This window comes from Takifugu flavidus, chromosome 9 (genome assembly GCF_003711565.1).
Source record: "Takifugu flavidus isolate HTHZ2018 chromosome 9, ASM371156v2, whole genome shotgun sequence".
Taxonomy (NCBI): Eukaryota; Metazoa; Chordata; class Actinopteri; order Tetraodontiformes; family Tetraodontidae; genus Takifugu; species Takifugu flavidus.
In genome coordinates, this window is record NC_079528.1 from 14,863,757 (window position 1) to 14,887,039 (window position 23,283).

At 43.1% G+C, this 23,283-nt stretch overlaps 1 protein-coding gene and 2 long non-coding RNA genes across 5 annotated transcripts in view; 2 read left to right on the forward strand and 1 right to left on the reverse strand.

Annotated features, from left to right (window-relative positions):
* il1rapl2 (interleukin 1 receptor accessory protein-like 2) overlaps nucleotides 1-21,711 on the reverse strand; it is a 60,105-nt gene extending 38,394 nt beyond the window's left edge. The window contains exons 1-6 of one of the 3 annotated variants that reach the window (XM_057043919.1): nucleotides 21,376-21,711; nucleotides 20,910-21,242; nucleotides 20,623-20,790; nucleotides 8,532-8,643; nucleotides 1,233-1,402; nucleotides 676-779 (exon numbers count right to left, since the gene is read on the reverse strand). In XM_057043919.1, coding sequence (XP_056899899.1) covers nucleotides 676-779; nucleotides 1,233-1,402; nucleotides 8,532-8,628 — 371 coding nt within the window. In that variant the 5' untranslated portion in view covers nucleotides 8,629-8,643; nucleotides 20,623-20,790; nucleotides 20,910-21,242; nucleotides 21,376-21,711. Of the gene's footprint in view, nucleotides 1-675; nucleotides 780-1,232; nucleotides 1,403-8,531; nucleotides 8,644-20,622; nucleotides 20,791-20,909 lie in introns of all 3 variants that reach the window. The other 2 variants (XM_057043920.1, XM_057043921.1) reach the window with 2 other exon arrangements.
* Nucleotides 8,732-9,494, forward strand: LOC130531810 (uncharacterized). The gene is made up of 2 exons (XR_008952202.1): nucleotides 8,732-9,265; nucleotides 9,386-9,494. It is a non-coding gene; the product is annotated as an uncharacterized LOC130531810 (long non-coding RNA).
* On the forward strand, nucleotides 19,077-19,782 carry LOC130531812 (uncharacterized). The gene is made up of 2 exons (XR_008952204.1): nucleotides 19,077-19,300; nucleotides 19,601-19,782. It is a non-coding gene; the product is annotated as an uncharacterized LOC130531812 (long non-coding RNA).
* Nucleotides 21,712-23,283: the final 1,572 nt, after the last annotated feature.

A 23,283-nucleotide genomic window follows, 5' to 3' on the forward strand; every position in this document is an offset into this window, starting at 1 on the left:
TACATAAGGTCACGAGGTCTTGCTCTTCACACTCCCATAGAGAAGATAGTGGTGGGAAGGCAACCACCGATCCAATATTGATCCTTCAGAAAACAGCCAGAAGACTCATAACTAATGGAAATCATGAATAAGCAACATACCCCTTTTCAAACTCAAAACGCTCAAATTCAAGGATCAAATTCAATCACAAATATGCAGCATTCATCCAAGAGTTGTTCCAAATGAGGGAGGACAGATCCAGCCTAAAGGTTAGATGGACATGTGAAAAAAAACTGAGAACAAATGCAAAAGTTCATGGTGGGTGAACTCAGGGAGTTAAACCACGGAACAACTCGTGAAGAAATGAAAAGAAAAGCAAACTGAAAGGCCCATTTAAAGACAATAACTTGGACAAATAAAGAATGTATAAAAAGAAAAGAAATCCTTCAGCTGCAGTTGTTTTATGTTGGTAATTATATTTTCTTTACATTTAATTGAATTCTTTTTTGTTTCTTGATCCCTCTTTTGTTTCTTAAACTATAATGATAAACTGACTTTGAAATTTAATTTAAAGAGTTAACAAAGGAGTATTTTAACCTGTTTGAAAGAAAAACATTAAAAATGTGCTCCAATTTAAAAGGCAGTAAAATAATAAAGGAATAAAATGATCTAGTCCTTCCTGTATCATTACTTTACCTTAATACGCAAGTATAGAATCCATTATCTTCTAACTCAGCAGACCTGAACCACAGCGAGTCATCTTCTTTGCTCAGTCTGTGACCAGAGAAGATGATCGGCTCCTAAAGGAAACAATACAGAGATAATCCTAAAGCACATATGAAAGTGTCCTGCCAGGATTCTGAGAAAAGAGACTTAACACAGTGAATGAGCTCTTTACATAAGGAAATCAGATGGACAAAATACCATTTCAATAACTGTGATAACTTTAAGCCTCACTAGGCTAAAAACATTAACATTCAATTACATGCAGTTACATAAGCAAACCTTTATGAAGCCCTAAAGGCGAACAGATGTGCTACTAACCATGTAGGAGGGTCTCCTCATGCAAAAATGAGGTAACCACTTTGTGTCACACTGCTGTGCCAGTTTAGCCTTCATTCTATACAGTCCTGAATACACCCTTAATACGGCAATTTACGCTTGGTTCTAGCTAAAGGTTTCTTATCTGAGATTTTTGTGGGTTTGAGTATTTACATTTTGGTTCACTCTCTGTTAGACTGGTAGGAAACTACCTCTGCATCTCCTTTGTTCTTGTACCAAATGAGGCGGAGCTTGGTGTTGGCTGCAGCAGAGTAGTTGGTTCGGATGTAGCTGTAGAAGAGTGCACATTTCACCCGAACCGGCTCACCAGCCAAAACATGGTACTCCTTTAAATCCACAGACCAGTCTATGCATCCATCCACTGTGTGGACACAAAGAGATGAAATTGTAGAGGGCAAACAAATGCATTTAGCGAAATGCTACAGGGAAACAGCTCTGAGCATTAAAGCCATCTTAAATATTTATTGGAAAAAAATAGACATGGACCTGCATCAAGCAGCTTGAATCACAAATGCTGTAGATTTTAAATTAAGAAAATTAGTAAATTAAAGTACTGCATGGATGGGAAGTGGTGCAAGAACGTTGTGCGGAAGGGAACTGTCATTACAATATCTAAAGATGATGCCTGCAGAGAGCAAGAAGGCATGAAAAGACCTGAATTTAGCCCGTGTGACAGCATTAATTACAGGTTCAGCCCCAGCTGAATGGCCTATCAGAGCAACTCTGTCATTACACAACTCTGCAGCAGCAGCAGCAAGGAAAATGTCCCCCTCGTGTAATTAGACTGACTGATATACACTGCTGCCCTTAAAACTGCAAGAGATTGGCTTTTCCTTCCCTTTCATCACCTACAGTCACCACCTTTAACCAGACTGATCAATAAAAGACATATCTGAACTTTGAATAACAAAGTCACACTGTCACAACATTTCACAAATGCAGGTAAAGAAACTAGTATTCCAACTTACTCATTTTCCAGATGTCTAAGTTTATTTCAGTCACATAGATGTAGCTCTGCTGTGTGTGGACACCAGCTTTAGCCTCAGAGCTTTGATATGTGAGTGGGGATTTTTAGTCTCACCTACAGTTTGAAGTGAAACGAGCCCTGAAGCATGTTGGAGTTGAAAGGAGCTCTTCACCCCCTGATTACAGTGGTATGATCAAGGATAAAATCAAGGCTGATTATTCTTTGGAGGAACCATTTACTCATTAACATCAATGGGCCATTTTAAACTCAGCAATATGGCAACGAGATTTAATCGGACAGCTGAGATTACAATCTCAGACACTCCAAAGAGGGACATGTCCTACGGCAACTAAGAGGATAAAATTAATGTGAAACAAAGCACGAGACAAAGCAATGAAAGCATAAAAAAGGAAAAAAAATGGAATCAAGGTGAGAGCCGACTCCTGGCTCTCCTTATGACGTCCTCCCTCATTTTCCGGCCAGAAAATAATGCAGACACAACGGTTTGTCTAAACAGCCATCAGCATTCTTTGCCGATTCTGCAGCTTTATGATAGAATAATGGAGTATTAAATAATGCAGCAGTCGCAGCACTGTTGTTGTTGTTTTTGTTGTCATCTGTGTAGATTCACATTCATCCAGGTCAAAGTTATCCAAAGTTTTTCTGTGTCGACTGAACTGTTATTTTCCTAGAAGACGTTTCGCCTTCTCTCCAGAAGGGTTCTTCAGTTCAGTTGTTGTTATTTTTCTATTTGCATATTTGTTGCCCTGAATTTTTCCTCATCAACCCATAAGAACTATTGGTGGTGCCAGTGTACCAAACCCTTTAAATGCCCAATAATCTTGCTGATACCAGTATGCTTGACTTTAAGGGGAACGTATGATGCTCCTGTTATGCAGCTGGTTAATGTCTAACTGAAACGTTACTAATGTGCTTTGGTTTAAATAAAGGATTTAGCTCAGCTACACACCAGCGGCACACACACCAGCCGCACACACACCAGCCGCGCACACACCAGCCGCGCACACCAGCCACGCACACCAGCCTTACCACCTTGCTCTGAATGGCCAGTTTGACTTCCTTTTAATCTAAATGCTAATGCTAAGCTACCTGTGAACCAAGTGCCTTTTCTACTGGGAGAAGATGCGGGGACGGCTTCGTTGGGACTCCGTCATTGGACTGTACCTGACGGCAGTCCTGGCAGCCACACACAGGTGAAACAAGAATGAGAATGGTGGATTCCTGCACAGGCAGCTGTGGTTGTTAGGGAGGACACGCTCAGGACGACGGGCGACTGTCACCCAGATTGTAACGTTACACCGGTGGACATTCAAACAGAGTGTTTGGGACACATTTGGTTGCCCCCGGGCTGAGTATTGATTTAGGGTTCAAAATTGACACCTACGTCACAGTCTGCAACACCTTAACCCTGACACACCTGTCTCTTCCCTGTGCTCCTCAGTCCAATCTGGCACACCTGTGTCTTCTCCTGCCCTGCTTCTGTTCTGCTTCTGCCCGTGACACCTACTAAAAGTTCAATAACTACGACAATTTTTCCCTTCAAAAACCTTTACTCCAACATCAACAATCCCTCCACCCCAACATGACCCCCAAAATGACAGTAAGAAACATAATGTAGAACAAACTCTCCTGTTCTCTTTAGAGAATCAATCTCTAAAACCCTCTAAATGAATCACAAAGAGACATACGCAGAAAAAAGTTTTATCAAGAATGAAACGAAACGGAAATGTGCAATGCTCTATGCCAACATGTGGCTGATGTACGCACATTTCTCGTGCTTTGGAGCCGTTGGCGAGCCTCAGTGGTGATGCTGGGAAACTTCAGAATGTCAGAAAGGCCACTCCTGAGCCACATTAGCAATGTACAGTTTAGAGAGACTAGTTTTTGTGGCTCAGGACTACAAGTTCATCAGCTCCTTTAGGTTCCTAAGGACAAACCTCATGGAACCATGTGCAGAGCTATGGCTCCTATTGTGGCTGCAGCTCCACAGCTGCGGCCACACTTGGAGCATGACATGGCCAGGAGCCATGTATATATAAAGGCACCATCAGGAGATGAATTTGTTTGAGTAAACGGGAAGCATTTTCATTAGGTCAGAGGAGTCCTCTACTTCACGTCCACTTGCCAGACCACTTTTTAAAAAAAATCTCAGCAAATGTGCTAACCTCCTGCATTCACCACCTCACACACACACTCATCCATTCACTTTCATTTATTATTAATTCCAGAAGGCAGCGTTCCAAAAAGAATATTCTTGCCTTGACTTCATCGAGGAGCATCTCTAACATCCAATAGTTAAAGTTTCTCCTCTTCACTTTGGGCCTCATTGTCTGTTTCCATTATGTGATCGTGAAGAGGGGGAGTCTCACCCTAAGGCCTGGTTAAACTAATGGCCATATTGATTTGAGGGTGTGGCGAAGGAGGAGACTTGTACTCCAACTCAACAATAGTCGCTCACAGTTGTTTACAAAGGGCTCTTCACATGCTCTCAGAGCATTCTGCTCATGTGAATGCTAGTAGCACGTAATGCTAAAATATGCTGGACTATCCAGCTACCAATCCTAGTCCCTTCCAGAGCTGGTGGCTGGTCAGTGAAAACTGACTGCAGATTTGGATTTCGGCCCCACACGTACTGTATGGACTGTAGCCATGTATAATATGCATAGAGTTTTTTGCCCTTGGGACCCAGGGGTAGGGTTCGGGTTCCGGCTAGGGATTTTTCTGGCCACATCCTTGTGAAATGGCCAATTGCATTCAGATACAACACTTCTGGATCTAGGTCATATAAATTCATAGCTACCGTGTCATTGTAAATTGAGGCCATAAGTAAACATTCTGCTGACCTTTGCTTTGCTATAACGTTTGTCTCACAATGCTTTACAATCTCATTCATGATGGTAGTACACTCCTCATCAGTACAACCTGAACAGGTCACTAGTTTTGTTGGCCTGACTGCTTATGCCGTGTCAGTGCCAGTGTTATGCCTCCAGCTGAGCCAACCCTTCAAGAAACACTAATTTACAGATGATGTCAGTTCAAGTTTGACAGGTTGCTGAAACATTATGACTGTTATTGACAATGTCCAATGTCCTCGCCATCGGCCACCTATTCCATGAATTTAACCTTCAGTCTCATTGCAAGGCACCACACAATCTTTCTGCTCACTCGACCCTCTCTTTATGTGACTTCCGACAGAAAATGAACTTCTGGTTCTCCTCAGTGACAAAACTGAGGCTCTTCTTATTGGTTTAAGATCCACCCTCATAAAAACTATGACAAAATGCTTTTAAAAAAGTTTTGTAATTCATACTTGGAAAGAATGCACCATTATTCTATAGTAAATCAGAGGAGGTGTGCCCCCTGGTATAATTCACACATTAGGATCCTCAAGCAGAAAGTACGAAGACTAGAAAGGAAGTGGTATTCTTTTAAAATATATACCTACCATTTAGCCTGGAAAGACTGTCTGGCAGTTGATAAAAAAGGCCCTCCGTAAGGCTAGAAGAGCTTATTTTTCTTCTTTAATTAAGGAAAACCAGAACAACCCCAGGTTTCTTTTCAGCACCGTGTCCAAATTAACCAAGAGTCACAGTGTTTTAGATCCACGTATCCCTTCTTCCCTTAGTGGTGAAGACTTCATGAGCTTCTTCACTGATAAAATTCTAGCTATCAGAGAAAAAACTAACCGGGCCATCCCAACAACTGGACCATCACAAGATGTGCCCTCTGTGGAAACATATGAGGTCTAGGTGACCTACTGTTGTAAGTGTATTATTACATCCCTAGTAGTCAGTAATTCTGCAGCACAAGTCATAATTCTACTCACATGAATTCTTATATTTAGAACTTAGGGTGGTATCATTTTATGTTACCATCTATGTCTGTGTAGGTTGAGGATGCTGGGGTACACAAAGATGATCCACTGACAGGTTTCTCACCCCTGCAGGTTCATTGCTGCACGTCGTCCTGTCCCATCCCTTAGACCAATGATCCCCAACCTTTTTATCACCGCGGACCAGTCAACGTTTGACGATTTTACTGTGGCCCGGGTGGGGTTGAACTATCAGATAAGTGTGACCGCGAAGACTCACAAGCACTAATCTCACATCCCTTCAAAATAAGATACAGATACGCCACAAAAATATATAATATATAAAAAATATATATAAAGAACATTTTATTTTCAACATTTTAACTCACCATTACGACAAATCAATGGGAGCCCTGAGCTTGTTTCTCTGCAACGAGACGGTCCCATCTGGGAGTGATGGGAGACAATGACACCCGAAGTGTGTTGCTTATGCCCAGTCTGTTTTATGCCCAGTTTTGTTTTGGTTGCTGACACTGCAGAAAATCCCACTTCACACAGATAGAATGTCGGAAATGGCAACCGGGTTTTCAGTGCTGTGGTGGCGATTTCAGGGTATTCTGCCATGACTTTAATCCAGAATACTGGACCAATCCAGAATACTGGATGCTCTCAGTGCATTCCCATTTACTGATGTGATGGCCCTCAATAATCTTTTTCTGCCCATTGTGTTCCCGTTTTTTTTCCCTTTCAGAATAATCCAGGGGCTTGTCTTTTAAACTAGGGTGCTGGGTCTCCAAGTGGTGAAGTAGTTTTAAAGGCTTCATTGCCTCATTAGCGAGCTGGTTGCCACAAATTATGCAGAGTGGGCTTGGTATGCGGGAATCACCTACCGGGATAAGTCCATATTTCAAGTAGAACTCCTGATATTGTCTGTAAAAAGCTTTCTTTTTCTCGGATGTGGGCTCTTCTCTATCTCTTGATTGGGCCTTTTCTTTTTCGCAAAGAAATTTTTTAAAGACGTTTGTTTCTTACTCATTTTGCTCGCTTGTGGGTTCAATTTTAGCGTGTAAGACGTAACCGAGAGAATCCGGTCATTCCTCAAAAGGTTTTTCAAAACAAAAGATCATTCAGACTCAGCTAATACATAAAATGGAAATATTTATGTATTTCTTGTGCGGCCCGGTACCGTGGCCCGGTGGTTGGGGACCACTGCCTTAGACCACTGATCAGTCGTTCTTGCAGTGACCATCGGGGTTGTACATTCCAAGACTCCTGCCACTCACTTCACTCAGATGACACAGGCATGTAAAAAAAAACTACACAGCAGCCTGGCAATAGTCATTGAGGGAGTGTGATCCAAATCTGTGCATTCAACTATAATTGAGGAAAGGAATTATTTAAATCTATTTTAGGCTCCCTGCCGCAGTCGCCCACATTTCTGTGCTGTACCCTCAACATATCACTGATCTATGCACACCTCTCCCGCACACACAGTCACATTCAGTGAAGTGCTTAACACTTTGATATATATTTATACCATCCTACCACTGCTCTAGAGGCTTTGAAACGGTGCAATAAAAGCCTCACTTATAGTTGTGCCGTACTCAGACACCACTGATACTGAACAAAAGTCCACCCACATGGGGACTTTGTTTTATACAGCATAAACACACCTAAATTAGTTTTGATGATGCCTAGACTACTTTTTGATGGGCAACTCATTCACCACTTGAAAAAAACAAAAAGTACGAATTATCAGTTTTGGAGGCATTGGAAGCGAGGGTTATTAAGGCTCAGTGGAATATTAACAACTATGTTTTTCTAATTAATTTTGAGGACAAAAATCTCTGCTGCTGCCGCTGCTGCAGATGTGGAGGAGAAATTTGTTTCAAAGATTATTATGAGCAACTGCAAAGTAAAAGCAACAAAGATGCAAATCCTGCAAAGTTGACTCTAACGAGCTTTAAAATCTGGGCGTATTCATGTCTCTTTTCCACAGTGGTCACAGCTCCATGACTTATATATTAATGACTAAAGAACGTATATACTTATAGAGCACTTCATTAGGTTTCTTTAGCTGAACTGTTAAAAGAAGTTCCAGTTTCTTTCAATAGCTCAGTTGATGCTCCAGTAGACTCACTGGGTTACTATGATCTGGATGGATGAGACCATGGACATATAGTTGATCGTGGTATTTTATTACAATACCACAGGTAAACACCACAATAAACGTTCTCTGTGTCATTTATGCTGCATTAAAAAAAAAGCTAATTAAACTGAGAGACTGATTCTAAAGATGAGCAAAGCTGAACACATTCAGTCAATAAATACATTATCATTTAACAGGAGACTCTGACTAAACCTCAGCAAGAAATAAGCAGACATAATTGTTCCGGGACCAAAGTGCACACCATTGTTTCACCTCCAGCAGACCACTGAGACAGAAATGAGCAAAGCAACATCGAGGAAGAACACCATGAGTTCTCCTGCTGCAAGGCAACACATACTTTAGGTTCAACATCAACAATTTGTCACTGCATCATCAAGGATAAAAACGTGCAGTTCAAAAGTGAATGATAGCAAGATAATAGTAGAGAGAGCAGAATAGAAAAGTGGGGACATAAAACACAAAGATTAATGCTTTGAAAGCAAATGAAATATTCCAAGTGATATCAAGAGCTGGCATCCTACCAGAGTTTCTCTTAGAGATGTACTTTACATCATCATCATCATCATCCTCACACACTCCTGGAGTGAGGAGAAGGAACACGATGCAGAACATCTTCATCTCTCTGCTCGGCACCTTAAAGAATCAGAACAGAGTACAGAAAAGGTCAGAACAGCTCAACAGAGGAAAAAACTTCAACAATAAGGTGTTAAGAATGTTTTTCCTCTCCCCTCCCTTGGCTGGGTGGGGCTGCTTCCTGGTTCATCTACACACCTGCGACTCATCTCCAGATAACCATCTACACCTGCCTCCTGTTTTAAAAGACTGGTCCACGCTTCTGTCTTTGCCAGTCTGTTGTTCAACCTTCTGTGGCACAGCCTGGCTCTTGAACTCTCTGGCTTGCACGTATGTTTTGGTTTCCTGTTTCGTTCCTGCAGATTGTCCATTCAGATGCCTATTTGTGCCTGCTCTGATGGAGAGTTCAGCTGCCACGATTTCAGTAAAGATTTATCAGTTCAAATCTACTCGATCCTGTGTGTGTCTACTTTTTGGGGTTCAGTTCATGACTGCCGTTCCTAACAAAAGGACTGTGAAGTCAAGAGCGCTCCTACAGGGAACTCTTTAACCATTTTAATGACAGCCAGTACCTTGTGAACAAATTGATTTTTTCAAAACCCAAACACTTTAATCCAAAGCACAAAATCTGGAGCATGACGCTTGAACACAGGATGGAAGGAGAGAATGGCGGAAGTCCCAGGTGATAATCTTTGTCCAACATGATGTTCCCTGCAACCCATGATTTCTCCACCGCATCATTCCCCTCCCTGTCCACCAGTTACTGGGATGCATGACCGGTAGGATCTTCTTTACCTTGTAGGCATGCCGTCGCTCCTGGACCCTGAAGTGGACCATTCTGGACTGGCTTGAGTCTGCTGATGTGGAACGGAGAACTCAACTGTCTGTCAATAAATGGTTCCCAACTCTTGTCTGTTGGCATGAGGGCAGCTGTTTTCCTCATGCCCTCATGTTGTCCACCTCATTAGAGCTCAGCGTTATGTTTGAGGACAGGATGAATGACCAGAATTGCCCAGCAATTGTTCCAGACAGAAAAGAAGAGAAGGCATCCCCTCCAAGGACAAAATTTTACATACAGCAAAGAAAGAACTGTGACTCAAATGCCAGTGAGATTAGCATCAACACTAGGGATTGGCCAGTGAAGTTTTTCAATTATCGATTGTAAGGTAAAGTGATGACCGATATTTCAGTACCAATATCTTTTACCATCAAATTTCTTTTTTTGGGCGGAGGGGGTCAGTTTTCAGAACTGTAAATTGCAAACATTAACATTTAAATTCCATACATTTTTCCAAAGACTACATTTTTTTTTATCAATAACACCCCCTTAAAATATGCTGACTATTAAAGTACATCTTGCCTGAGTGAACTACAGTAATTAAATAATACATTGCCTAACACCTTATATTTATCTCTAAATGGGAATAATCTGACCACACACGTTTTGCTAATTCATCCAATTTAAACAGATCTCTGGTTAAATTCCATTAAACATGAACTGAGTCTTAACAATTCTGTCAACGTAATTTTCCAAATGAAATAAATATGATTTTGGACCACGTCACTGTGACATAAGCTCATGTTCCATCTGAGTTTTAACTTCTGAGTGTGCTGTCGCCACATCTGTCCAGCAGTCACAGTTCAGTCCATCCAGATTAAGGGCACCCGGATGCTCAAGGTCCCTGCCTCGTAGTTGGGGGGGCCTTAGGTTCCCAGCCAGGCACGGTGGCACTGCACGTTTTGCTTTGCTCACTTAGCAGCAGAGGTTTATCGTTCCACATCTGCGTCCCTTTCCTCCCTGTCTTACAACTTCCTTCCATGAAGCTGCTGCCAACCCAGCTGGCTAAAACTGGTAAAAGGCTACAACAGTAAACAATTAGAAGTGCCTTTGCTTCAAACAGCTTGAAACTCATCCAGAGGATAGAGCGAGGCTTTTACGATCAAACCAAGATAGAGCAATAATTGGTGGTTTGTTAGCATCAGTTAGCTAGTGCTTCTTTAGCATCCACACAGCAGAATGGACACCAACAGTGACTCTTTCCAACCTTGTGGATCCATAGAATCCGTAAGCAACAGATTAATTCAAAGTTTTAATGAACACAATGAAGAGACAGAGAGAGATTTTGAGTCCTTGAAAATGCATATTAATATTTTCTGTTACTTATATAGATGCAACTTAGAAACCAATGAGGAAAATTAAACTGATGTCAGATTACACCAGTTCAAACATCAGAGCAGGAGAGTAGACATGTTTGTAACATGAATAATTAGAATGGTGCTGGGACAAGGAAGCATAATCAATTACACAGGCCAATTTCATGAACCCCAATTTACTGCCAGTTCTTCCAATTTGTGATTCTGTTGCAGATGTGCTAAACTTGCCATCCTCTTTGGTTTGACCTTATAGCAAAGACATAGAAATGATTTGCTGTGCTGCATCAGTGGCTCATTGAGCAGGTGAATTACAGCCTCCCGCTGCACCACCGCAGCACTGACATTCAGCGATGCTGAACAGTTGCTGCCATCTCCAGCGACAACAGCAGCATTTGAAATGCCACGTCAACATTTAGTCTCACAGGGACTGAAGTGGAAAACAGGGTGGCACAGACCGTCTGGCTGAAAGTGATCCAGAACCTGGCCCACAATGACCACAGCTGTAGCCCAAGACAGTTTCAGCTTCCGCTGCCAAATTAAGAAGCAACGTTCCTGCAGGCTGACGGAATATTCTCATTTTGACTGTCTTGGACGCCGTCTGGTGTGCTGAGACTAATGCTGCACCAACAGGTGTGGACTCATATGGACCACCATAACTAATGACAGTGATGTCCACATGATGATAGCGTGTTCCTTCAGGTAGCTTCTGTTGAATGAAATTAAAAGCTTGGCAGGAAAAAAATGAATCTGTTTGAGCTAAATGTCTGTCTCTGTCTCTCACTGATACGCACACATGCACGCACACGTGCACACACCATTGTGTCCTTCTCACTGAAGTCGTTGTGAGGGTGATGACGTCCCTGAGGAGCCAGTTGACTCGCTATCTAAAATTTAGTGAATCCAGTGAGACTGAGGAGTTCAGGGATGTTTGACTGACCGCTCAGAGCACTTGATGATGAGCATGGATGGCAGCCATCCAAGCATCCATCATGGGCCATGGTGGACTTTACCGCAGCAGTAAAGTGTTCAAGCATGTTGGAGAAGACATCTGCCAGCTGGTCTGCAAGCACTTTTAGAACAGGGATGACCAGGGATGGTGCCAGGTCCAAGAGCCATAGATGGGCTCCTCTGCACACACCTGCTTTGGTTATTACCAGGGAGCAGGGCTCTTGGGCCAGCAGTAGAGCCCGAAGGTGTTCAGCTGGCCCAGTAGAGGTGTCCTTTCACCCTGACTTCATCATTAACCCAAACTACCTTCAATGCTGACCTCCATCCCACCTCAATACCCCAACAAACACGGCAGCGTGTCCTAGTTACAGAAGAATGATGTCTTTTATAGAATAAAACATTGTTGCCTGGTTCAAAGTCAATTGTAAGCCACTGCTGTTGTCTCTTCAAGTGAGTAGCAGTTCTTTTATAGCTGCAAAGTCAAAAGTGACCCGGAAAACTGAAAAATTGCATTAGCACTTGGAAAGAGATTAAAAAGCAACAATTCTATCCACTCACATGCACACACTCCTAGCAGCTCCACTCAGTGCACAAACTGTGCACAAACTGTTCAAATGCTGGATCAGCATTTTCTACATTTTGACTAAATGTGATTATAGAACCAACCTCAGAACCAATTCATCCCAGCAGGATGTGGACATGCAAATGGAATTACACAGCCTTGCTTTCCTGCATGTAGCATATGTGCTAGCCAATCTATTAAGGGAGATGGGACTAATATTAATGTCTCGTGTGTGTGTGTGTGTGTGTATAGTCTATCTATCAGTTTAGCCCCCATAAATGTCCACAAAAGATGAATGTTTACATAAACAGCTTTATGCTCGACTATAATTCTGCCTCTAGAAATACATACACACACACACACACACACACACAGTGTGTATGAACATGTTTCATCACAATCTTCCCTTTGTGTCCTATAAAAACAGTATGGACACAAGGCTAAATATATTCCCGTAGAAATGAACAGGAAGGTGGTTTGATATAACCTTTTTTACTGTCTCTGATTTAAAGTTCAGGAGGAATTTTCACCTTCTCGTGTTCATCAGTTGTATCACCTCTTTCTATTGAATGATAGTCATTGTTTTGACCGAAACCACATCTTCTCAGATGGAGGAGCATTGTTCTGCAGGTTTTCTCTATATTTCTTTCTTCTATGGTTCTGAGCTTTTCAGCTTCTGCAGAGAAGTTTTAGCCCTGCATGAGGTGATCAAGCTGATCCCCGGTGAAGAGGTTTGATAGGTTTCTGATGTAGACAAATCAGAAAGAGTCTGTTTTAATCTGCCCACAGAGGTCCTGTTGACCAGTCAGACCACATCTCAAGGTCCTTCACCTGAGCCACATCCATGAGCAATTTATGGGCTAATCTCCCTTAAATCTGTAAAGTTCTTGATGTTCCAGACCTGTTTTAGAGTTCTGTTAAAGTCCTTAACAACCTTCTTATGGCTTCAAATACAATGAGAGCATGGCCTGATCTCTACAGTTGTTCTGCTGGACCTCAATGCTGTGACTGATCATAGTATGTCCTTCCAAAGCCTGGAACGTGTGAATGGGATCAAAGAGACAGTACGAGGCTGGTTTCAATCCTCCTTGTCAGAGAGGTTCTAGAATGGGAATGTAGGCAATGTCGTCTTCATACAGTCGAGATAGTCATAGTGTCCCACAAGGTTCTGTACTTGGACCAGTCCTTTTCACAGGCTTCCCTTATGAAACATTGAATGGTGGCATGAAATACACTTGTATTGTTACACAGGTGACAGAGCAAATATTGAAACTTCAAGTGTTTTGAAGACACAAAGTTCTAGATTGAGATCTAATGGAGATACTACTTCATTGGCCTCCAGATTGACGGTGAAGAAGCTCGGCCTAAATTTTGGCTAAGATCTGTCCATTAACTCACACATGAAAAGGCCTTTTATTTGCACTGCTAAGATTAGTATAATGACTGCCCAAAAGGTCATCCATGCAGTCACTCCTTGTTAATCAGATGTCCAACCAAACAATTCTTTCAGAAGCCTTCAGCTGATATGAAATGCTGTGGCTTTGGGAGGTCTGGCAGGAGAGATGGAGGGTTTGGTCTATAAAACCTTTGTGTGTACAAAAGCGCGGTAAACTTTGATAGAGCGCACAGCGCTGATCTACTAACCAGGTACATGCACGAGTGCGCCTGTCAAATGAGCAAGATGTGCGATCCACTTAGCATTAGACAATTCAGGGACTTCAGTGATGCAGCTCCTCACAATATACCAGAAGTTTGTAAGACATATCAGACTGAGCCCGAGTGCAGGATGGAGGTCAACAGGTCACCAAGTTCAATAACTTTAATATACCAAGCAAGCACGTGCGTGTAGGCACCATGGGTTAGACTCAGCCTATAACATCATTAGAGACCAGCAGACAAATTGTGGTCCACCACCTGCCTCTGTATTGAGTGGAGAACCTTCAAGGACAGGGCGTTGGCGCGTTGGGCTGCATTCACTTAAACTTGAAAACGGCATTTTTAGCGCAACGAGCCAATTTTGCACATATCAAGTGTCTTCATATTATTGAAGGGAAGAAGAAGGGAAGCCTGTTGTTCAGCTCGTGTCTGAACAAGCTTCTCTTTCCCTTTTGCCCGACTCTCTTTTGTTAAAGTGTCCAACGTCGGCCCTCCTGTCTCGTCCTGCATGTTGCATGATTCCTGCTTAGATTACTGGCCTGATTCTGTCTGCTCATTTGGAATTCCTGGACTTAATTAATAAAACATTTGAACTTTTCGATCTGTCGGTCTTGGCTTTTACATTGGAGTCTTGCCTAACTGGTTCTGACAGGGGCAGCAGAATCCCACTGGGACTCAGCTTTTAATCGACATTAACGGTAAATGAATGAAATATTAACAATAATTGTGTTTTCACAATTTGTGTAGATCAAATGCAATCAGCCTCCTGTCTTACTCTTATCTACTATACAGCACTGAAAATAAAATGTGTTGAACTGATCCTGACAGGAAGAAGATGGTTCTGCAACATTTGGCAGCCGCACATGCTGGACATGTCTTGTTACTGCACGTATGGCAGGCCATGTGAAGGTTTCTACACAGACGGATCAATATAAACTTTAGAATAGAATCTCATATATGTATCAAGTAGAAGAGAACAGAGGGTGCAGATAGAAAACATCTGTGGAAGGAAAGAAAGACCATGTTTCCTCTTGGAGGGCCAGGCTTTGTTTCACTGGGAAACTGGATTGAGCAAAGCAATGAACCAACAAATGACCTTTGTGTTCCAGTCTGAGAGCATCACATGACCTGCTCTGACCTTCAGAAATACTTGAATCTAAACGTGCATGAACACACTCCCAAGGTCATTGGGTCAACAACAACAACAACATGCCTACGGTCTCACCATTACTATCAAATGCTGCTCTCAAGAGCTTCTCGCTCTCACCCAATGACACATTCCGCCATGTTTACGCCCTAATTAGAGTTAAACTAGACAAGGCCTGTGCTCCTGCTCCACACCCCCACACTGGTGTGTGACCCACGATCAAAACCATTCAGGAATGCCAGTGTTAGCATACACTGTAAGTAATGTGTACATTAGCTACTAGATCAAGAAAGCTGTACAATATCTGTCTCTGTTCTAAATGCCGCTCTGCCACCACTTGTTTATGATGTATAACCTGTTGAAAAGATGCATATCACCACCTGGTGTGGAAGAGGAGGACGTTTCACCACTGGGTTTCCAACCTTCTGTCATATGTGAAGACGCCAAAGTCCACATCTGAGCAGAGCTGGTTTAAGCTGTGCATGAGTGACACATCAAGACTCCCTCCGCCACAAATGTTTGACAGATAAAGATGTTTTCCTTTACAACTAGGACAGCCATCAAAAAGGAAGTGTTCAATTCCTAATGTGAAAATTACTGTTTCGATGATCAGCATACTGGTATTACTGGTTTTACTTTATCTTTTACTCTTTATTTATTTATATAGCGTCTGTTACAGTCAAAATTGTTTCTAGGTGCTTTACAGAATCCCAGGGCCTGACCCCCCTAACAAGCAACTGGTATGACTGGTATTAAATACTATATGGGGGAAACTGTTTCTATTTTTGGCCATCATGGATAATTGCAAGGCCTCGAAATTTCACTGCAACATCAAATTGTATTGCAAATAAAGCATTCCTCTAAAGTACGAAGCCCGCTCTCCTTCCTGCCCCGCCTCCACATGTGGGGCAGGAATACAGTGGACCCTCTATGAGGCAAGTGAAGAGGGAATCTTATGCATTTGATTATTCAGATTAATAAATTCACTATAATATAAATATTCTTCAATGAGCTGTCAACTTGTCCAGGGCATACCACACCTCTCACCCACCCCCATTTCCTACTATTCTACATCCATAGTCCATGGATGAATCCTCATCCGTAGATTAATGCAGTCTGATGAGGGTCGTGACATTGGCCACCCTCCTCTTTGCACGCTCACTGGTAGCACGGGCTCCCAGCTTGTCACCCTTCAGTACCTAGACTGCCCTCAGACCCTGACCTCCAGGTCTCGTCAAAAGACTTTGAGTCCACTCATCTTCTTTTCACCCTGCTATCTTCCCTGTGTGAGCATCTGTGTTTACTCAAGTACGTGAGATCAAAAGAACTGACAAGGAAGAATTTTATTAAAGCATGTGAAGCCTGTTGTGTTACAATTGGGTCCTTCACTACCCTGCTTGTAGTTTCTGAATCTTCTAAATGATTTAAAAAGTTCTCAAAAGAAGTTCTGTCTGACTGTCTGGATAACAGCCATTGCCAACATGCCCACATCTGCCCGTCCAAGTAATTTACCCCGAGAGAAGACCACAAGCTGATCCTGACGTATTAGCAAATTATAGGCCGATATCCAACCTTCCTTTTATCTCTAAAGTTCTTGAGAAGGTGGTGGTGACTCAGTTACTGGAGCACCTGCAGAGGAACAGCCTGTTTGAGATGTTTCAGTCAGGCATTAGAGCTCATCACAGCACAGAAACAGCACTTCTTAAAGTTACTAATGATCTTCTCATAGCTTCAGATCATGGACTGGTCTCTATGCTGGTTCTGCTGGACCTCAGTGCTGCTTTTGATACAGTTGATCACAGCATCCTGTTACATAGACTGGAACATGTGATTGGGATTAAAGGGACAGCACTAAACTGGTTTAGATCATATTTATTTGATAGATACCAGTTTGCTCATGTCCATGGTGTTCCCTCCTCATACAGTAGGGTTAGCCATGGGGTTCCTCAAGGTTCTGTACTTGGACCAATCCTCTTCACCTTGTACATGCTTCCCTTAGGGAACATTATTCAGCAGCATGGGATAAATTTTCATTGTTATGCTGATGACACTCAGCTTTATTTATCCATGAAACCAGAGGAGACAGAGAAGTTAGTGAAGCTCCAGACCTGTCTTAAAGAAATAAAGTCCTGGATGTCTTCAAATTTCCTCCTCCTTAACTCAGGAAAAACTGAGGTCATGGTGTTTGGTCCTGAACCTCTCAGGGATAGATTAGATCACATGATCACTCTAGATGGTATCTCATTAACATCTAGTCTCTCTGTGAGGAATCTAGGAGTAACTTTTGATCAAAATATCTCCTTCAACTCACACATTAAATTAGTCTCTAGAAGTGCCATTTTTCACCCGAGGAACATCTCAAAGATCAGGAAGCTACTGACGCGGCATGATGCTGAAAAGTTAGTCCATGCATTTGTTACTTCCAGGCTGGACTATTGTAATTCTTTATTATCAGGGTGTCCAAACAACTCTTTAAGAAGCCTCCAGTTGATCCAAAATGCTGCAGCCAGAGTTCTGACAGGTATTGACAAAACAGATCACATAACTCCTGTACTGGCATCTCTTCATTGGCTGCCTGTCAAATTTAGAATAACTTTTAAAATACTTCTTCTGACCTACAAGGTCCTCAGAGGCCTAGCTCCATCCTACCTGGAGGAGCTAGTGATACCTTACCAGCCCAATAGACCGCTCCGCTCTCAGAATGCTGGTCTACTTGTGGTTCCCAGAGTTTCTAGGAGTAGAATGGGGGGCTCTCCTCTCCTCTCCTCTCCTTCTCCTTCTCCTTCTCCCCTCCTCTCCTCTCCTCTCCTCTCCTCTTCCCCCTCCTTCTCCTTCTCCACTCCTCTCCTTCTCCTCTCCTCTCCTCTCCTCTCCTCTCCTCTCCTCTCCTCTCCTCTCCTCTCCTCTCCTCTCTCTTTACCCAGCCGGCCATCAGCAGGAGGGTCCCCCTACATGAGCCTGGTCCTGCTCAAGGTTTCTTCCTGTTAAAGGGGAGTTTTTCCTTGCCACTGTTGCTTGTCTGGGGTTAGGCCCTGGGATTCTGGAAAGTGCCTTGAAACAATTTTGATTGTATAAGACGCTATATAAATAAAGATTGATTTGATTTGATTTGATAAAAGACTCTTGAATCAGAGAGAGTAACATCCATGGAAGGTGTGCGAGGAAGAGACCTTTGCTCTTGAAGAAATACATGAAGGCTGAGTCTGATGTCGGCCACAGAGGAAGGAGAGAAAATATTTTGAGCAAACTAAATACGATGTTTCAGAAAGAGAACATCATACCCACTGCAAGCATGGATGTGGAAGGATGGGGGATGTGTTGCTACAACAGGATCTGGCCAGCTCACCCATTCTAGGATCCACCACGGTGTCACATGCTTGGGGAACATGTGACAGCGTCAGTGTGATGACAGAACATGGCTGAATCTCAGCTCGAGGAGCAGAGCTCTTGCCTTCTTCATATATCACATCGAACCATATATAATTTGGCAGGAGAGTCCAACTGATTGACGTGCTGTATAAAGTTCTTCATTCATTAGTCAAAACTGCGTAACTTAGCACATCACTTTCAGTGTGGCTTTTCAAAATAAAAGCAGTGAAAAATCCCTTTCACGCACAAAGCCACCTTATTAGTACTAGACTTGATTGGACACTGTTTGTCCTGTCAGAAGTTTAAAGGATGTGATGAATAATTGCCACTAACGCCCCCAATTTATGCCCCTTTTCAGCTGCCTGGCAGTCCCTGCATGCTCTAAGCTTCCTGTGGAAGCTGTCACTCTACAGTGTAAAAGGATTTCTGTCCAAGGTTTGTGGTTTAGTATCACCCGGTGCAGGATATGTAGCACACATTGTCTCATTGTAACGCAGTGTGCGTTATCTTTAGGTGCCTCTATTGAACACAGTTGGTCTGAGTCTCCATCGTGGTTTCATTGTTGCTGTGGTATTCAGAGGCACTTTGTGTCGACAAGCAAAGCAGGCAAACACTTAGGGCCCTGGGCCAGAAGGGGGCACTAGAGGTCTGACAACCTTTCAATCTCTATGGAGCAGTGACAATGTGTTGCGTGTGCAATGACAGTGGTCGCTCCGTGCACAAGTCCCTCAAGAGGCCCCACTCCCCTCCTCTGGCTCCTTCTGCCAAGTAGCGCCGGTGCGTCTTATGTAAACAAACAGGAGGAAAATGAAGAGAAGTTATCCGCCTTCTAGTGGCAAAAACTAAAGCCAGACAGAGCCAAAGCAGACAGCAGCACAGTGGTAAGTGGTGCACATACAACATATGCTAACGGAGCCCCCAAACTGTGCTAACTGAGTTACCTGATCAGGGAGCTCATTTGAACAATGCCCAAAATTAAATTTGGGTCCAGCCAGGCTCAGAGTGAATAAGCCAGAGTTTTGCACACTGTACAGCTCAGGTGTTGGGACAGAAGTTCATCTGTGTTATAAGCATGTGTTATAATTAATGTATTTTCCTGATCTCTGCCTATTCTCTCCTATACCTGTCCTCCCCCTTCTCCTCCCCCTTCTCCTCTCTCTCTCTACCCACCCCCCCATCAGCAGGAGGGTCCCCCTACATGAGCCTGGTCCTGCTCAAGGTTTCTTCCTGTTAAAGGGGAGTTTTTCCTTGCCACTGTTGCTTGTCTGGGGTCAGGCCCTGGGATTCTGGAAAGCGCCTTGAAACAATTTTGATTGTAAAAGATGCGATATAAATAAAGATGATTGATTGACTGATTGATTGATTGATTGATGGATTGATTGGTGTGCATTTTATTCTTGTTTGACATGTGTGAGCTATGCTTCATTCTTCATCCCATTCTTTTTCTCCTATATGATGATGTAATTGGAATTTTAAAGAGTTTAATCAGCTGCGTTGGGGAAATGTTTAGTCTTATTATACTTTAGTCCAAACATGATGTCCTCGAACCTTTCACCTCATCATTGAAACAACAGCATCTGGTCATGAAGGGGCCAAGCCTCAACCCCAGGACAGGACAGCATGTTGGATCACATGACCAAGAACAATGGTGCGCAGCAAGCGGAGCAGGTCAACTTATGGACCCAGTTTCTTTGTATTTTATATGGATATAGATTTTCACAAGAAAATGCTAAAAAAAAACTCCATATAGATCCAGAAAAACAAACTAAGGTCATAATGATGGGGGGATGCAGCAAAAATGGCTTTCTACAGGTTCAGACCGCTTTAATAATTGTAATATTTATTACAAATACTACAGTTTCGAAATCAAAACGTTTGCATGAATTAATTGTGTTTTTATGTACCGTGGGCTTGCGTGCGTGCACGATAGCATCGCTTGTGTACATAAATTTAAAAAATCAACTGTAAAACCTTTAATACCAAAGAGTAACTCGTAGTTGAAATTTAAACGCCAAATTGCGCCTCCCGTGCAGAATTTCTGACTCTTGCCGAAGAGGTTCCAATGGACCTGAGCGTGAAGGGATCGAGGAGATCGAAGAGATCGCGGAGTGCGTCTCCGTTCAGCGGAACATGACAGCGAGCTTCTACATTTAAAGTCAACTTGGTGGGGCTGCAGTGAAGCCCGGGTTGGTTCGCATCTTACCAGAGAGGTTGACGGACTTTCTCTCGCTCGTCCGTGCGGCGGAAGAATACTCTGGCAGATTTGGTCTCTGACCTCGCACGCACGCACGCACGTTGTGAGTGATGGAGAGACCAGATGAAGAGGAGAGTAGCCTTTGCGATTACAAGGAAATTGGACTTCTGCTTCTGTCTGAACAGATAAAACAGAGGCTCAGAGGCGCGCATACGGAATGTGACGCGTGCGTATAAATGCAACATATAGAAGCGCTGCAACACTCGCAGGGCGTGAAATACATTTGTGAACCTTACCGGCAGTTTTTTGGGACGCGCCGTCTTATAAGACGCGAAGGAATAAAAAAGGTGCAGAAAGAATCTACATCAACCGCTTTTGTGCACAAATCTAGAGTGGCGGAGGCACGCCGAGCAGCAGACCCCCCTCCATGGACGGAAAAAGACAATCCCCGTCTGCCCTCCTCGGTGGATCCAGATCAGCGCATCCTCTGTCCCTCTGCGACCCCGACCGCTGCTCCTCTTCTGTCCGACTGAGACATCATGGCGGAAAGGAGACGGCGCTCACGCCGCTGCTGAGTCCGAGCGCAGTTGTGGAAGTCTGGTCCGTCCAAAATACCTCCACAGTCAAATCTAGAAGGATGCAAAGTCCCCTTTACAACATCTGTGATCTGCTATGTCGGTACAGGACGCATATGTGCAGCAAATCTTCAGTGACAGTCAGGCTGTACATCTGTTCTACCCTGCAACGTGGCTTAATTCATACCTTGAGGTTTTCATCTAAGTTTGGAGACGATTCCCAGAAACTAACTGGTCAGCTGAGGATCCGCTCACAGAACATCAGCTGGAATTTAGAAAAGCTTTATTCTTGACTTTTCTGTCCAGAAAGTCTGTCCAGTCCAGACTTTTGTCTCCTGCAGAGTCACTCTTCTGTGTGGATCCAGGTTTGACCCTCAGATGATCTCTGGTTCTTCTCTGAGTTGTCTAGTCCAAATAGGCAGCACTGAGAAAGGACGGGAAAAGGATCGCTTTTCATCCAGAGTGCAGAGAAGAAGGAAGAGCAGCGCAGCGCTGTGACTACTGTATAAAGAATCCTGACTCCTAGAGACAGAGGGGGGGATGGAGAGAGAGAGAGATGGAGAGAGGGGGAAGAGAGAGATGGAGAGAGGGGGAAAGAGAGATGGAGCGAGAGAGAGATGGAGAGAGGGGGAAGAGAGAGATGGAGAGAGGGGGAGAAAGAAAGAGCACAGAAATTATATCAGAAAAAAGCAGAACCAGAAGAAAGGGAAAAATTAAAAATGTAAGAAATGGAATCATGAACTTCTAAAAATGGAAAAGGCCAGCTCACATCATATGTGAAACTTATTTTGAAGGTGGACAGAGATATCAAGCTTACGTTAGCTCCAGCATCTAAAGTCCTTAACACACAAAGGCTTCATGCACATGGACCACAGAAGTGGAGCGAGCTGCTGCTCTGAGCCCTCCTTTGAACTGTTTGTTGTGTGTCATCTTCTTCCTTCCACAGGGCACAAGTGATGGAAGTGCACTTGTGTTGTGAGATGAGGACGCACACTTGTGTGTGTAGTGAAGTAAGTCACCACCTGAGTTGATGTGATTCAGTTGGAATTAAATGTAACTAGCAGCCAGCGCTCCGGGCCCCATCAGTCCAATGGAGACAGGGCCGTCTCTGGCCCACTTGGGGCATTAGCAACAAATTGAGGTACCCCACCCGCACTCACTGAAATCCCCTCATGTAGATTTACAGAAAAAACACAAAACAACAAAATATCATTATTTTTACTATAAAGGAATGCAGAAGAACATGAAATATGATTTCAAAGCCAACGACTGCAGCAATAATACAAGATAAATCTCTCTGAAATAAATCATTCTGAGTTATTAATGGAATAAAAAGAAAATTAGCAGTTGCCTTAACCTGAAAGAAAATCAATCTGGGACAAATAAACGAGGCACAAATGGTCATCCATTGAAAATAAATAGCAAAAAAAACCAAAAGATGTTTGCCTGAATAACTTTCACTTACTAATATAAGAGAAATCTGAATGAAAGGGACAAAAATGTATTAATCATTTAGGCTATTTGACCACCAGCTGCTTAATTAGTCCATCATTTATTCATTTAATCAATTGTTTTTCATTTCATTGAAAAAGGTCATGATGCTCGTGATGCTCATGGCCATGATGCTCATGGTCACGATGCTACCAGGAAACATTGCATCCGTAGAACAGGTCAGCTGGTTTCTGTGTTCTCTGACCAACGTACCCATCTTCAGCTGAAGCACCTTCCGCTCTTGCTGTCTCCTGGCAGCCATGTCTGCTACAGTCATTGTAACAGTGTGTGTGTGTGTGCATGCCACCTTTGTCTCACACGTAAAGATGCTCATCATACATCCCATGTTGCACAGGGGTGCACATCAATTACACAATGCATATCCCTTAAAATGCAGACACAGGGCCCAATGCACAGTGCATGCTACATGTATAGAGGGCCCGACTGGAGTCATTTAATCTAAAGAACTTAGTCAAGTTTACTGTGAAGCAGGATAATAACAAATGCGTGTTGCTTATGCGTGACCTTTGCTACGTCATGATGCAGTGTGTTCCATCAACAGTCATGGTGATAGGCAGGTGAATTTATATGTGCCTCTTTGTCC